This window comes from Onychostoma macrolepis, chromosome 03 (assembly GCF_012432095.1).
Source record: "Onychostoma macrolepis isolate SWU-2019 chromosome 03, ASM1243209v1, whole genome shotgun sequence".
NCBI lineage: Eukaryota > Metazoa > Chordata > Actinopteri > Cypriniformes > Cyprinidae > Onychostoma > Onychostoma macrolepis.
Genome location: NC_081157.1, coordinates 11256530 through 11271494, shown reverse-complemented (window position 1 = coordinate 11271494; position 14965 = coordinate 11256530). Strand labels below are relative to the sequence as shown.

General features: G+C 35.5%; 1 protein-coding gene and 1 pseudogene across 1 annotated transcript; both read left to right on the top strand.

Annotated features, from left to right (window-relative positions):
* Window positions 1-609: 609 nt before the first annotated feature.
* LOC131536688 (gastrula zinc finger protein XlCGF57.1-like) lies at window positions 610-7242 on the top strand (annotated as a pseudogene).
* Window positions 7243-7385: 143 nt separating this feature from the next.
* On the top strand, window positions 7386-13860 carry LOC131536689 (zinc finger protein OZF-like). The gene is made up of 2 exons (XM_058769730.1): window positions 7386-10105; window positions 12022-13860. The coding sequence occupies exons 1-2, from the start codon at window positions 10075-10077 to the stop codon at window positions 13404-13406; spliced, it is 1416 nt and encodes a 471-aa protein (XP_058625713.1). The 5' UTR covers window positions 7386-10074; the 3' UTR covers window positions 13407-13860.
* Window positions 13861-14965: the final 1105 nt, after the last annotated feature.

The following is a 14965-nucleotide window of genomic DNA, read 5'->3' as shown; positions in this document are numbered from 1 at the left end:
TGGTGTCCTTTGACAGCTCTTTGGTCTTGGCCATGGTGGAGTTTGGAGTTGGACTGTTTGAGGTTGTGGACAGGTGTCTTTTATACTGATAACGAGTTCAAACAGATGCCATTAATACAGGTAACGAGTGCAGGACAGAGGAGCCTCTTAAAGAAGAAGTTACAGGTCTGTGAGAGCCAGAAATCTTGCTTGTTTGTAGGTGACCAAATACTTATTTTACCAAGGAATTTACCAATTAATTCTTTAAAAATCCTACAATGTGATTTTCTGGATTTTTTTTCTTCTCATTTTGTCTCTCATAGTCGGGGTATACCTACGATGAAAATTACAGGCCTCTCTCATCTTTTTAAGTGGGAGAACTTGCACAATTGGTGGCTGACTTTTTTGCCCCACTATACCTAATAGAATAAATAATAGAATAGATTGACCTTTATGGCAGCCATTGGTTGTTAAGTTATTCATCTAAATTGTCAAAACAATTTTAAATAGAATAGTTGATTTAATACATTACATTAATGACACTTATATAAAAATAAACAAGAATGATATCAAAAGTTATCATATAACTATATTTTTTGTGCAATGACAAATAAATGAGAAAATGTTCCTTTTTATTTTCTACTCATTGGTTGATGATGCATCAACATCCTTATATCTAATGATGCTACAACTTAAGAGTAAATACTGTTGTTAATAATGGAGCATCTTCCCCTCTGTTGTAAATGGTGAAGCTGTACATTATGGGGAAAAATGTTTTACGATAGTTTAAAATATTGTAACAATATTCTGTTTTTTGTGAACTTATACCCACAAAGGGGCGACGTATCCTGAAAATTAAGTGGTGTTGTGGCGGGGGGATCATGAAATTGTATTATTTGAGTCCTAATAAGATAGCAATACATTATTTTTCTGGTGTTTCTTTATGGTCTTGCCCTTTTTAGAGTTAATTACCTTTAGCGGTTAATGATACGGTCTCCCACACAAAAAGTAGGCAGAAAAATACTATAACCATGGTGATTTGTATTTGTTTTGACACATTTTTAGTGAGTGAGTGAAGTGACATACGGCCAAATATGGTGACCCATACTCAGAATTTGTGCTCTGCATTTAACCCATCCAACATGCACACACACACAGCAGTGAACTCACACACACTCGGAGCAGTGGGCAGCCATTTATGCTGCGGCGCCCGGGGAGCAGTTGGGGGTTTGGTGCCTTGCTCAAGGGCACCTCAGTCATGGTATTGAGGTGGAGAGATCACTGGACATTCACTCCCCCCACCTACAATCCCTGCCGGCCTGAGACTCAAACTCGCAACCTTTGGATTGCAATTCCAACTCTCTAACCATTAGGCCACGACTTCCCCACTTTTATGTCTCATTGTTAGAGATAATAATAAAGTATAGAGTAGTTTTATACACTTTTAGCGTTTCTTGATTCAAATGCTGTTTCTGAACAATTAAATAAGGTGTGAATACAGTGAAATCTCTGCTGATGATCATGTAAAGCTTTTCAGAAGAGCTGATTTCATGCTAATAGTTCCTGTTTTCACCTCATTCATGATGCTGATGTCTTCAAATCACCTGTGAACTGCCACTTAAAGCTCATTCAATTGGTGTAAACAGACTGAAACCAACTGCAGTTCAACTAAGCTGAAATGTTTTTTTGTTGCTTACACATCTGTGTAATTACTTCTGAATCAATTTATTCTTCTGTTTTATTCATATATTTTTATATTTGATTTCTTTATATATGTATTCATCTATTTCTTTGTTAGTTTGTTCTTATGATAGATGAACAAATTAAAAGTTTAAGGTTTATATTAGATTGACTTGCAAATAAATCAAAAACTCATAGAATGTGAACTTTTACTTTTACCTATCCATCTCTGAATATGTGAACACAAAACATTGAATGCTTAAAATGTGTGAAATATTGAAAACATCAATTCATTAACTGATTATTTTGGATTTTAGCAGATCTGCTATTCCTGCCACACAGCTTGAAGCTCCTCCCACAACAACTCACCTTCAATGAAGCTCCTCCCACAACAACTCACCAATAAATGCTGAAATATCCCCATCAGCCTAGAAGTGAAGCAGAGCTGAACACTGAGGACACGAGAGACCCAGAACCCTGCAGAATGGAACATGAAGAGACCGAAGAACAAAGAGGTTGGTGTTTATTTTTGAATCATCATTTATGATTAATGAACATTAAATCATTATATTTGTAGTATGAAAAGTCATGTTATTTCACATTTAGTTAAAATCAGTAATAAACAGGATACTTTTCTGTCTTTTATTTTTTATTTTCAACAAATGGTCAATGAAAGGAGGCGTGAGGAAAAATCTGAAATTTTGATTCCAGATTTCCTAAATTTGATTTACATCTATATCTGCTTCAAAAATTTTGAACATTTTGTAAATTAAGTAAAATCTCATTTATATTTACTTGCAATAAACTTCAGTTTATTTTAAATTATAGAAGTCAGTCATGGTTATTTTTTACCCTTTTGGTAAAAGGGTTGATGAATGCAGTCAAAACTACTCTGTGTGTGTGTGTACATGGACATCAATACTCCGATTTTAATACGATTAAGACAATACTCTGATTAACAGTCTACCATGTAAACAGAGATTTTTGATTACCTTAGTCCGGCTAAAGTCATAATCAAAGTAAACAAAAATCGAATTAAGACGCGGAGTATTCCTATTTTAGTTGCATTATTGAAGTGCAATACAGACATGTAAACACCTTAATCAAACTATTACCGTCCTGTCGCAGTTTGCGACAGGATACACACACGGCAGTGTTCAACCGTTTGACGGCAAATAAAAGAGCTTCAACACTGCCGTCGTCTGTTTGCACGTACAAATAATTAACTGCACTTGAAGCTTTCATAAAATGAAAAATGAAACGCCCAAAACTGTATATGGCATCATCACAAAGACGGACTATATGTTTATACGTGAAATTCTGGAGGAGACATCGGATGCCGTCGCGTGGTGACGTAATGATGTGTGCCATTAATCAATCTATGTACTATAACATGTAAAACGGGAACATTAAAGGATTATTCAAAAGCAACTCGAGTAAACACCATAATCGTAATATTGTCTTATTCAGAATAAGATAAATAATTAGATTACTGATGTCCATGTAAATGTAGTCATTGTTTCCCAGCCCTGTTCCTGGAGACACACCAACAATACACATTTTGGATGTCTCCCTTATATGACCAATATATTTCTAGTCCTGGAGTCTCTACTAACGAGCTGATGAGTTGATTCAGGTGTGTTTGATCAGGAAAAGTTGGGAAATGTGTAGTGTTGGTGTGCCTCCAGGAACAGTGTTGGGAAACATTGGGTTATATGCAGAGCACAAATTCATGTACGAGACACACATATCACTTTCACTATGGTTTGTGTAACTGATCTATGTGCCTAATTCAAGAAAAGTTCCACTGACATATAATTGTTTATTAAAATGTAATCTAAAGTCACTGTACTGCAGTATTGCAATCGTCTATGTTCTGGTGTTATATTTGAGTTCACTTTGACATTTCCCTTTAATTTTTTAATGATATACAGAAAATAAAATCCCCCACGAGTGGTTTGGAGAATGGATGGATGAAAATAAAACTTTTTGTATTATTTTATTTTAGACTTCATGGAACAGATCGAGGAGAGTGAAGAACTGAGTGAAGGAGAAGAGAAAAATCATCACGTCAAAACTGGAGAAAAGTCATTCAGGAGAGCCAAAAATTCTTGCCCTCAGACTGGAAAGAGATTACCAAACAAACAAAGCCTTAAACTTCACATGAGGGTTCATGGTGGAGAGGAGATGCACACATGTGATCAATGTGGAAAGAGTTTTGCACATAAAGGAAGCCTGAAGAAACACATGAGGATCCACAGCGGAGAGAAACCACACATTTGTGATCAGTGCGGGAAGAGTTTCACACGAAAAGATAACCTTAAAGAACACATAAAAATCCACACAGGAGAGAAACTGTACTCATGTGATCAGTGTGGGAAGAGTTTTGCATGTAACGTAAACCTTAAGATACACATGAAAATCCACACTGGAGAGAAACCGCACACGTGTGATCGGTGTGGGATGAGTTTTGCACGAAAATCAAACCTCAAGACACATATGATAATCCACAGCGGAGAGAAACCACACACATGTGATCAGTGTGGGATCAATTTTACACAAAAAGGAAACCTGAAGACACATGAAAATCCACACTGGAGAGAAACCACACATTTGTGATCAGTGTGGAAAGAGTTTTACACAAAAAGGACACCTTAAGTTACACATGAGGATCCACACTGGAGAGAAACTGTACTCATGTGATCAGTGTGGGAAGAGTTTTACACAAAAAGGACACCTTAAGTTACACATGAGGATCCACACTGGAGAAAGGCCGTACTCATGTGATCAGTGCGGGAAGAGTTTTACAGATGCGAGAACTCTTAAATTACATCTGCATTCGCATTCTGGAGAAAGACCATTTTACTGTGACCAGTGCGGGAAAACTTTTACATCAGCTCCAATCCTAAGGGTCCACCTGAAAATTCACACAAAAGAAAAGCCTCATGTGTGTTCTTTGTGTGGAAAGTGTTTTAGTGTGCTGAGTGTCTTAAAAGAACACCAGAAAAGACACAGTGGTGTGAAGGAACATATGTGCTTTGATTGTGGGAAGACCTTTGTTAATGCTGCTGAGCTGAGAAAGCACCAGACAGTTCACACTGGAGAAAAGCCTTACAAGTGTTCACACTGTGACCAGAGATTTCATTTCCCAGGATATGTGAAAACACACGAGAGGATCCACACTGGAGAGAAACCGCACACATGTGATCAGTGTGGGAAGAGTTTCACGCAAAAAGGAAACCTTAAGATTCACATGAAAATCCACAATAGAGACGAGCCACATGTTTCACACACGTACAGCACTCTTAAGTTACATCTGCATTCTCACTGTGGACAAAATACATTTAACTGTGATCAATACAGTAAAATAACGAAGTCAAACTATGTGTGAATGTTTAAATGCCTCTACTTCTCCTGACCAGGTGCTGCTTAAGCCATTCAGGGTACTATTATCTTTAGGGACTTTTGTATCGTCTATTTCATGCTTTGGTTAAGGAGTCACTTTTGAAGTTTAACTGCCAATAAAATACAGTGCATCACAGGCTTAGTTGGACTTCATGACTGCAGCACCAAAACGGCACATTTTCAATCAAGAATCCTGCTGAAGATACACCCGGATCTCTTGGTCTTTGCTTCTGAGTGTCCTACTGTCTTTTAAAATTACACAAGAAAAGACATGATGTGAAAGGTCATATGTGACCCTGGACCACAAAACCAGTCTTAAGTGTCAATTTTTCAAAATTGAGATCTATAAATCATCTGAATGAGCTTTCCATTGATGTATGTTTTGGTAGGATCGGACAATATTTGGCCGAGATACAACTATTTGAAAATCTGGAATCTGAGGGTGCAAAAAAATTAAAATATTGAGAAAATCGCCTTTAAAGTTGTCCAAATGAAGTTCTTAGCAATGCATATTACTAATCAAAAATTAACTTTTAATATATTTAAAGTAGGCAATTTATAAAATATCTTCATGGAACATGATCTTTACTTAATATCCTAATGATTTTTGGCATAAAAGAAAAATCAATAATTTTGACCCATAAAATATAGTTTTGGCTATTGCTACAAATATACCCCAGCGACTTAAGACTGGTTTTGTGGTCCAGGGTCACATATTTTGACTGTGGGAAGAACTAAAGCTGCACTAGAGAGATCACGATGGAGACAAACCTTATAAGCTTTCACACTTTGAAAAGCAGTGGCAGTCTAGACCACAGTAACTCAGCTCTACTGAATGTTTCAAGCTGATTTTGAGACGTAGGCTAACATTTTATTGTGATATGATAATGAGCAGTGAAAACAGCACATTTTCAACATCTATGCTAGGGTTACACGATTATGGACATATTAGAATTGTTGATTATTTCCGTTTGTATTGTAATTGTTGATGTACATTAAAATACTTTGAGGGTGGCAACTGCACATCATTATGTAGATTACACACATCCAAACTGGACAATACAGGGTGCTGTTTAAAAGCAATAAAAATGCATTTTGTTAAAAATGGCTGTGGCATCCATGTTTCTTGTTCACAGCCACAAGAGGCCATAACTCTGCTATGCTTATTTTTGCTTGAGTTAATCATTGCAGTTTTGTTGGTGAAGCCTTCAAGTGCATTTGGGAAACTTGATGTTTTGTTTTTTAAAAAGGACGAGCATTTCAGTTTGTCCCACCCAAACTTCCTTTAATCACATGCTTATGTTCCTCTGAAGAGGTGAGACCAGCATGACACTTTTTAAAAAAAGTTTAAACTGTATTATATTCAGATTACACTAATGACTGTTTTCTCTGTGTATTACAGCACTGGACGAATGTTTAGGTCTTATAATGTCATTAGCACTGCTGGTGTCCTGTAGTTGCGAGTTTCATTTACGGCAGAAAATGTAAACACGGGAAAAATGTAAAAAAGGTACAATAACAATTTAACAAAATAACAATTTTAATCACCATCTTTCTTATTCAGTGAGTGATTATTATTAAAACGGGTAAAACTCAGGTTTAAGAGATGCATTATGTTGTAGGAGCCATTTTCAGTTGTGTAGTTTTCTTTCAAGCCACTAGAGGGTGCAAAAGGTATTTCTGTTGTTGAATCAGCAAAGTGACTGGGCATGAAGAAGCTCAAACAAACTTTTTGGCCATCGTGATGGACTTAGTACTTAAACGCTACTTTAAAATGTATTTGTTTATTGCTGTTTGAATTTTTGAATCAAAAAGGAGACAATAAATGGATTGGAATATCGAAGATTGGAAGATTGTAAAATGGACAATCATGCACCTACAAACACTAATATATAATAATACATAATTTTTGATTGTGAAATCATTCAGTTTGGATGTGTAGCTAATATGTAAATATTCATATGCCTGCATATACGTAATAAAATAAATGTACCATTCGGGCTGCCATTGGTTGTCGGGTCATTCTACAGAAACGTCCACTTTTGTTATGGCAAGATGTTTTAAAATGTATTTCTTTTTTTTAACATTTAAACTTACACATTAGATTACCTTTTGAATTTATGAATACACATAAATGACAGCTTAATGTTTTTTGTCTTTTTTGTACATTTATTTAAAGACCACATTGTCACTGGTCAATTCTTACTACTTTGGCAATTTTAAAGGTTTTTATGAAATATTATTTCTCATTTTTTTTCCAGCACATGTAGTCAGAGTTACAGAAAAATAATGATAATGCAACAAATAAGGAGACCGTTTTATTTATTTTAATCAGGTTTGTTAAAAGTGTGATTGAATGATAGTTCATTTGCGCAACCGTGTATTTGTTATAAAAATGAAAATATTTGAAAAACAGTTATAAACAAGTAATGATGCAATCCTTTAAATCGTAACTCTTGAGTGTAGCAGAATTCAATGGATGTAAAATTGTCATGTCACATGTGATACATTTTATTTAATGTGACAGAAAAAAAAAACACGGTAACACCAGTGACACAATGAAACACCAGTGACATACATTAGACCAAAGATCCTTATTCTTCAACTATAATTAATAGATGAGACTAAATTGTTACATTTGGCATTTAGTGAAAGCAGTTAGTAAAAGAATATGAACATAAACTGATCTTCACTGGTGTAACCCATAAAGATGGTAACACCAGTGACAGTAACACCAAAGACAATTTTCATGAAAAATGCTTTTTAGAAAATGGCTGCTGCAAGATACAGTATCAAACCACATGTTGTCAATCATGGTAAACTCACCAAATTAAGTACCGTATTGTCCCGAATATAAGACGACCCTGATTATAAGACGACCCCCCTTTTTCCAGATGTACCTTTTGGAAAAGGGCTTTTTGAAAACCAAATCTTGTTTTGTTTTTTTGTTTTTCTTTGTAAAACACATTTTTTCTTAAATTATTTTCAAATTGCATATTTTTCCTATTTTAATTTTTGTTTTGAAAGTATGGTAGCCTAAATACTGGTAAAATGTACCAACAATGACATTGAAAAATATACACTTTTTGATATACCACTGAAATAACAGGTAGCCCATCTGAATTATATAACAATTAGGCTATCCATCTCATAGTAGCCTACCAAAATGTTATTATCAGTATACGTGAAATCTTATTGTAGTCTTCAAATCTGGGTACTGTCTTATATTTTAAAATCGCTTACAGAGGAAGTTTGGTCCCATCAGGCTAACATGACAGTCACGACTCATGCTGCTGTAAGCTTTTCTTTTTCTTTTGTTTTCACTCGCGATCTTTACAACACACATTACATTACACATTTCATGGCACACTCGTTTTATGCGTTTTTGGCGCCACCTATTGTTGTGGGTGTATTACTGACATGTCAAAGTCTAGACCCCGAATATAAGATGACCGCGTTTTTTCAGATGTATTTCCAAGAGAAAAACATTGTCTTATATTCGGGTCAATACGGTAGTTTAATCCAATTATATTCTGGTTTTTTACAATTCCCTAAAAATCAAGTGGGTCACATCAGTGACGTCAACTAAAAGCTTCATATGAAATCATGAGATAAATTAGAACATTTCTGATAACTGAAAAGAGACAATGGACTTATAATAGGCCTTTCTTCATAGATGTTTAGAAAATAGGAAGGAGGAAGTCAAATGATGTCATCAGTGTGATATTTATTACAAAATAAATTATTTTTGTTAAACAGTAACACCAGTGACACAACTGCAGGGGACCATTACTTTCATTATATATTTTATGATATTTATTTGGCATTTTGTTTTTTATGTCATTCACATCATATATTTGATAGTTATGATTACATTATTGTATTTTAAATGGTAGAAAACCCTGTTTTTGACCTCAAAATAAAGCACTTTGCCGCTGTACACGGCTGTGGGGACGAGCAGTTTTGTGGTGCTTGGAATTCTTTATAATTAATTAAAAACAAATATTGCCACATTGATGGCGCAAGAAGGTCTAATTGTTCAAATAACACATTGTTTTATTTTAAAATATTAAAAAATTGTAACCCTAATGTGTTTTTCAATTGTAATATTTCTGTAAAGGCAAGGAACAGAAAAATTTACATTTCTGTAGAATGACCCTGTTAAGTTATTCATCTGAATTGACAAAACACAATTTTAAATAGAATAGTTGATTTAGTACATTACATTAATGACATGTAAATTAACAACAGATAAACATGGTCATTTGTTTTGACACATTTTTATGTCTCATATTGTTAGAAATAATAATAAAGTATAGAGTAGTTTTATACACTTTTAGCATGTCTTGATTCAAATGCTGTTTCTAAACAATTAAATAAGGTGTGAATACAGTGAAATCTCTGCTGATGATCATGTAAAGCTTTTCAGAAGAGCTGATTTCATGCTAATAGTTCCTGTTTTCACCTCATTCATGATGCTGATGTCTTCAAATCACCTGTGAACTGCCACTTAAAGCTCATTCAATTGGTGTAAACAGACTGAAACCAACTGCAGTTCAACTAAGCTGAAATGTTTTTTTGTTGCTTACACATCTGTACAATTACTTCTGAATCAGTTTATTCTTCTGTTTTATTCATATATTTTTATATATGTATTCATCTATTTCTTTGTTAGTTTGTTCTTATGACAGATGAACAAATTAAAAGTTTAAGGTTTATATTAGATCGACTTGCACATAAATCGAAAACTCAAAGAATGTGAACTTTTACTTTTACCTATCCATCTCTGAATATGTGAACACAAAACATTGAATGCTTTAAATGTGTGAAATAATGAAAACATCAATTCATTAACTGATTATTTTGGATTTTAGCAGATCTGCTATTCCTGCCACACAGCTTGAAGCTCCTCCCACAACAACTCACCAATAAATGCTGTAATATTCCCATCAGCCTAGAAGTGAAGCAGAGCTGAACACTGAGGACACGAGAGACCCAGAACCCTGCAGAATGGAACATGAAGAGACCGAAGAACAAAGAGGTTGGTGTTTATTTTTGAATCATCATTAATGATTAATGAACATTATATTAAGTAATTATATTTGTAGTATGAAAAGTCATGTCATTTCATATTTAGTTAAAATCAGTAATAAACAGGATACTTTTCTGTGTTTTTTTTTTTTTTCAACAAACGGTCAATGAAAGGAGGCGTGAGGAAAAATCTGGAATTCTGATTCCAGATTTCCTGAATTTAATTTACATCTATATCTGCTTCAAAATTTTTGAACATTTTGTAAATTAAGTAAAATCTCATTTATATTTACTTGCAATAAACTTCAGTTTATTTTAAATTATAGAAGTCAGTCATGGTTATTTTTTACCCTTTTGGTAAAAGGGTTGATGAATGCAGTCAAAACTACTCTGTGTGTGTGTGTGTGTGTGCACTTGGATGGGTTATATCAGTGACTACGTTTACATGGACATCAATACTCAGATTTTAATACGATTAAGACAATACTCTGATTAACAGTCTACCATGTAAACAGAGATTTTTGATTACCTTAGTCCGGCTAAAGTCATAAAGTAAACAGAAATCGAATTAAGACGTGGAGTATTCCTATTTTAGTCGCATTATTGAAGTGCAATCCAGACATGTAAACACCTTAATCAAACTATTACCGTCGTATAGGACTTTTCAACCGTTTGACGGCAAATAAAAGAGCTTCAACACTGCCGTTGTCTGTATGCACATACAAATAATTAACTGCACTTGAAGCTTTCATAAAATGAAACACCCAAAACTGTATATGGCATCATCACGAAGACGGACTATATGTTTATACGTGAAATTCTGGAGGAGACATCGGATGCCGTCGCGTGGTGACGTAATGATGTGTGCCATTAATCGATCTATGTACTATAACATGTAAAACGGGAACATTAAAGGATTATTCAAAAGCAATTTGAGTAAACACCATAATCGTAATATTGTCTTATTCAGAATAAGATAAATAATTAGATTACTGATGTCCATGTAAATGTAGTCATTGTTTCCCAGCCCTGTTCCTGGAGACACACCAACAATACACATTTTGGATGTCTCCCTTATGTGACCAATATATTTCTAGTCCTGGAGTCTCTACTAACGAGCTGATGAGTTGATTCAGGTGTGTTTGATCAGGAAAAGTTGGGAAATGTGTAGTGTTGGTGTGCCTCCAGGAACAGTGTTGGGAAACATTGGGTTATATGCGGAGCACAAATTCATGTACGAGACACATATATCACTTTCACTAGTTTTGGTAAAAGGTGAGATTGGATTGAGATTCAGTGGGTCAGTGCTAATGCTAAAAAGGTTAATTTAAATTGTTTTCATTCATTTTAAAATAAATATTTGTGCTTATATTGTTTTAAAAAGAATAACTGATCAATGTGCCTAATTCATGAAAAGTTCCAGGGACATATAATTGTTTATTAAATGTAATCAAAATTCACTGTACTATTGTATAGACTTGGTCGGCATTGCTGGGAACGCCCACAAAAACGTCATATCCGTTTATGCCGTGGGGGAAAACAAACCGTTCAAATTAATGTACGGAGACCTTGTTAGATGCTTGAGCTTTACTTTTTGTTATGATTTCAATTGATTTTTGCTTGGTGCAGTGCCGAAAAGTTGCTGTGTGGCGTTCTGTACCTCTAATAAAAAAAAAAAAATTATATGCAGAGCACAAATTCATGTACGAGACACACATATCACTTTCACTATGGTTTGTGTAACTGATCTATGTGCCTAATTCAAGAAAAGTTCCACTGACATATAATTGTTTATTAAAATGTAATCCAAAGTCACTTTGTCATTTCCCTTTAATTTTTTAATGATATACAGAAAATAAAATCCCCCACGAGTGGTTTGGAGAATGGATGGATGAAAATAAAACTTTTTGTATTATTTTATTTTAGGCTTCATGGAACAGATCGAGGAGAGTGAAGAACTGAGTGAAGGAGAAGAGAAAAATCATCACGTCAAAACTGAAGAAAAGTCATTCAGGAGAGCCAAAAATTCTTGCCCTCAGACTGGAAAGAGATTACCAAACAAACAAAGCCTTAAACTTCACATGAGGGTTCATGGTGGAGAGGAGATGCACACATGTGATCAATGTGGAAAGAGTTTTGCATATAAAGGAAGCCTGAAGAAACACATGAGGATCCACAGCGGAGAGAAACCACACACATGTGATCAGTGCGGGAAGAGTTTCACACGAAAAGATAACCTTAAAGAACACATAAAAATCCACACAGGAGAGAAACTGTACTCATGTGATCAGTGTGGGAAGAGTTTTGCATGTAACGTAAACCTTAAGATACACATGAGGATCCACACTGGAGAGAAACCACACATTTGTGATCGGTGTGGGATGAGTTTTGCACGAAAATCAAACCTCAAGACACATATGATAATCCACAGCGGAGAGAAACCACACACATGTGATCAGTGTGGGATCAATTTTACACAAAAAGGAAACCTGAAGACACACATGAAAATCCACACTGGAGAGAAACCACACATTTGTGATCAGTGTGGAAAGAGTTTTACACGAAAAGGACACCTTAAGTTACACATGAGGATCCACACTGGAGAGAAACTGTACTCATGTGATCAGTGTGGGAAGAGTTTTACACAAAAAGGACACCTTAAGTTACACATGAGGATCCACACTGGAGAAAGGCCGTACTCATGTGATCAGTGCGGGAAGAGTTTTACAGATGCGAGAACTCTTAAATTACATCTGCATTCGCATTCTGGAGAAAGACCATTTTACTGTGACCAGTGCGGGAAAACTTTTACATCAGCTCCAATCCTAAGGGTTCACCTGAAAATTCACACAAAAGAAAAGCCTCATGTATGTTCTTTGTGTGGAAAGTGTTTTAGTGTGCTGAGTGTCTTAAAAGAACACCAGAAAAGACACAGTGGTGTGAAGGAACATATGTGCTTTGATTGTGGGAAGACCTTTGTTAATGCTGCTGAGCTGAGAAAGCACCAGACAGTTCACACTGGAGAAAAGCCTTACAAGTGTTCACACTGTGACCAGAGATTTCATTTGCCAGGATATGTGAAAACACACGAGAGGATCCACACTGGAGAGAAACCGCACACATGTGATCAGTGTGGGAAGAGTTTCACGCAAAAAGGAAACCTTAAGATTCACATGAAAATCCACAATAGAGACAAGCCACATGTTTCACACACGTACAGCACTCTTAAGTTACATGTGCATTCTCACTGTGGACAAAATCTATTTAACTGTGATCAATACAGTAAAAGAACAAAGTCAAACTATGTGTGAATGTTTAAATGCCTCTACTTCTCCTGACCAGGTGCTGCTTAAGCCATTCAGGGTACTATTATCTTCAGGGACTAGGTTTGCTAGAGCAATTTTTTGTATCGTCTATTTCATGCTTTGGTTAAGGAGTCACTTTTGAAGTTTAACTGCCAATAAAATACAGTGCATCAATCACAGGCTTAGTTGGACTTCATGACTGCAGCACCAAAACAGCACATATTCAATAAAGAATCCTGCTGAAGATACACCCGGATCTCCTGGTCTTTGCTTCTGAGTGTCCTACTGTCTTTTAAAATTACACAAGAAAAGACATGATGTGAAAGGTCATATGTGACCCTGGACCACAAAACCAGTCTTAAGTGTCAATTTTTCAAAATTGAGATCTATACATCATCTGAATGAGCTTTCCATTGATGTATGTTTTGTTAGGATCGGATAACATGTGGCTGAGATACAACTATTTGAAAATCTGGAATCTGAGGTTGCAAAAAAATCAAAATATTGAGAAAACCGCCTTTAAAGTTGTCCAAATGAAGTTCTTAGCAATGCATATTACTAATCAAAAATGAACTTTTAATATATTTAAAGTAGGCAATTTACAAAATATCTTCATGGAACATGATCTTTACTTAATATCCTAATGATTTTTGGCATAAAAGAAAAATCAATAATTTTGACGCATGCAATGAATTTTTGGCTATTGCTACAAATATACCCCAGCGACTTAAGACTGGTTTTGTGGTCCAGGGTCACATCTGTGTTTTGACTGTTGTAGCATTTACAGATTTAACAAATGAAATTAGTTATTAGATTAACAAATAATCACAGACCCCTCACCCAATACACATACTTGGGTGCCCCTATGTCTGTGGGCGCCTCCAGGCCCCCCCGGTGCCATGGCAACCCATCAGATAACACTAGTTTTATTGCTCAAAGGAATGCAAACGGCCGAGCAACACTCACTTCATATCCCCTTTAGGAAAAAGACATTATTCCATAAAATGGATTCTTCTTTAATTAATTAATAGAAAACCCTTTCTTTGAATGAACACACATATCATTAGGTCATTGTGTATATTATTACTGCTCTTGTATATGTTTTTGTGTATTGTATACTGTTTTATGCATGCTTATGATAGATCACTAGTTAATATCACTCTAACTGTAACATGTTTGGTCTCTATCAATTCATCTTCGGATGATCTAATTGAGAGTGAATATTACATGTTGATACCTATGCAACATATTAATGTCCTAAGAATCTTTAATGGTTTGTATAACAACTATTAATCCAACCCTTTTGCAAATTAACATGCTCTCAGACAAAGAGCCATAAACCCCCCCAGTATTTCCAAACTCCCGCTTGGAATTTCAGCCTTTCTCATTGGTCAAGCCCATCCTGAGAGGTGTGACTCTTCGCAGACCTTAAAGAGCTCACGCACAGTTTCCTCTTGTGCACTCTCTTCTGCTAAAAATCCCGGACTGCTGCCCGTGTGGAGAGCCTGAGCCGGTGCCGGCGTGCCCGGTGGGCTCCTACATATCTCAGTTTTGTGGTTCTGTTA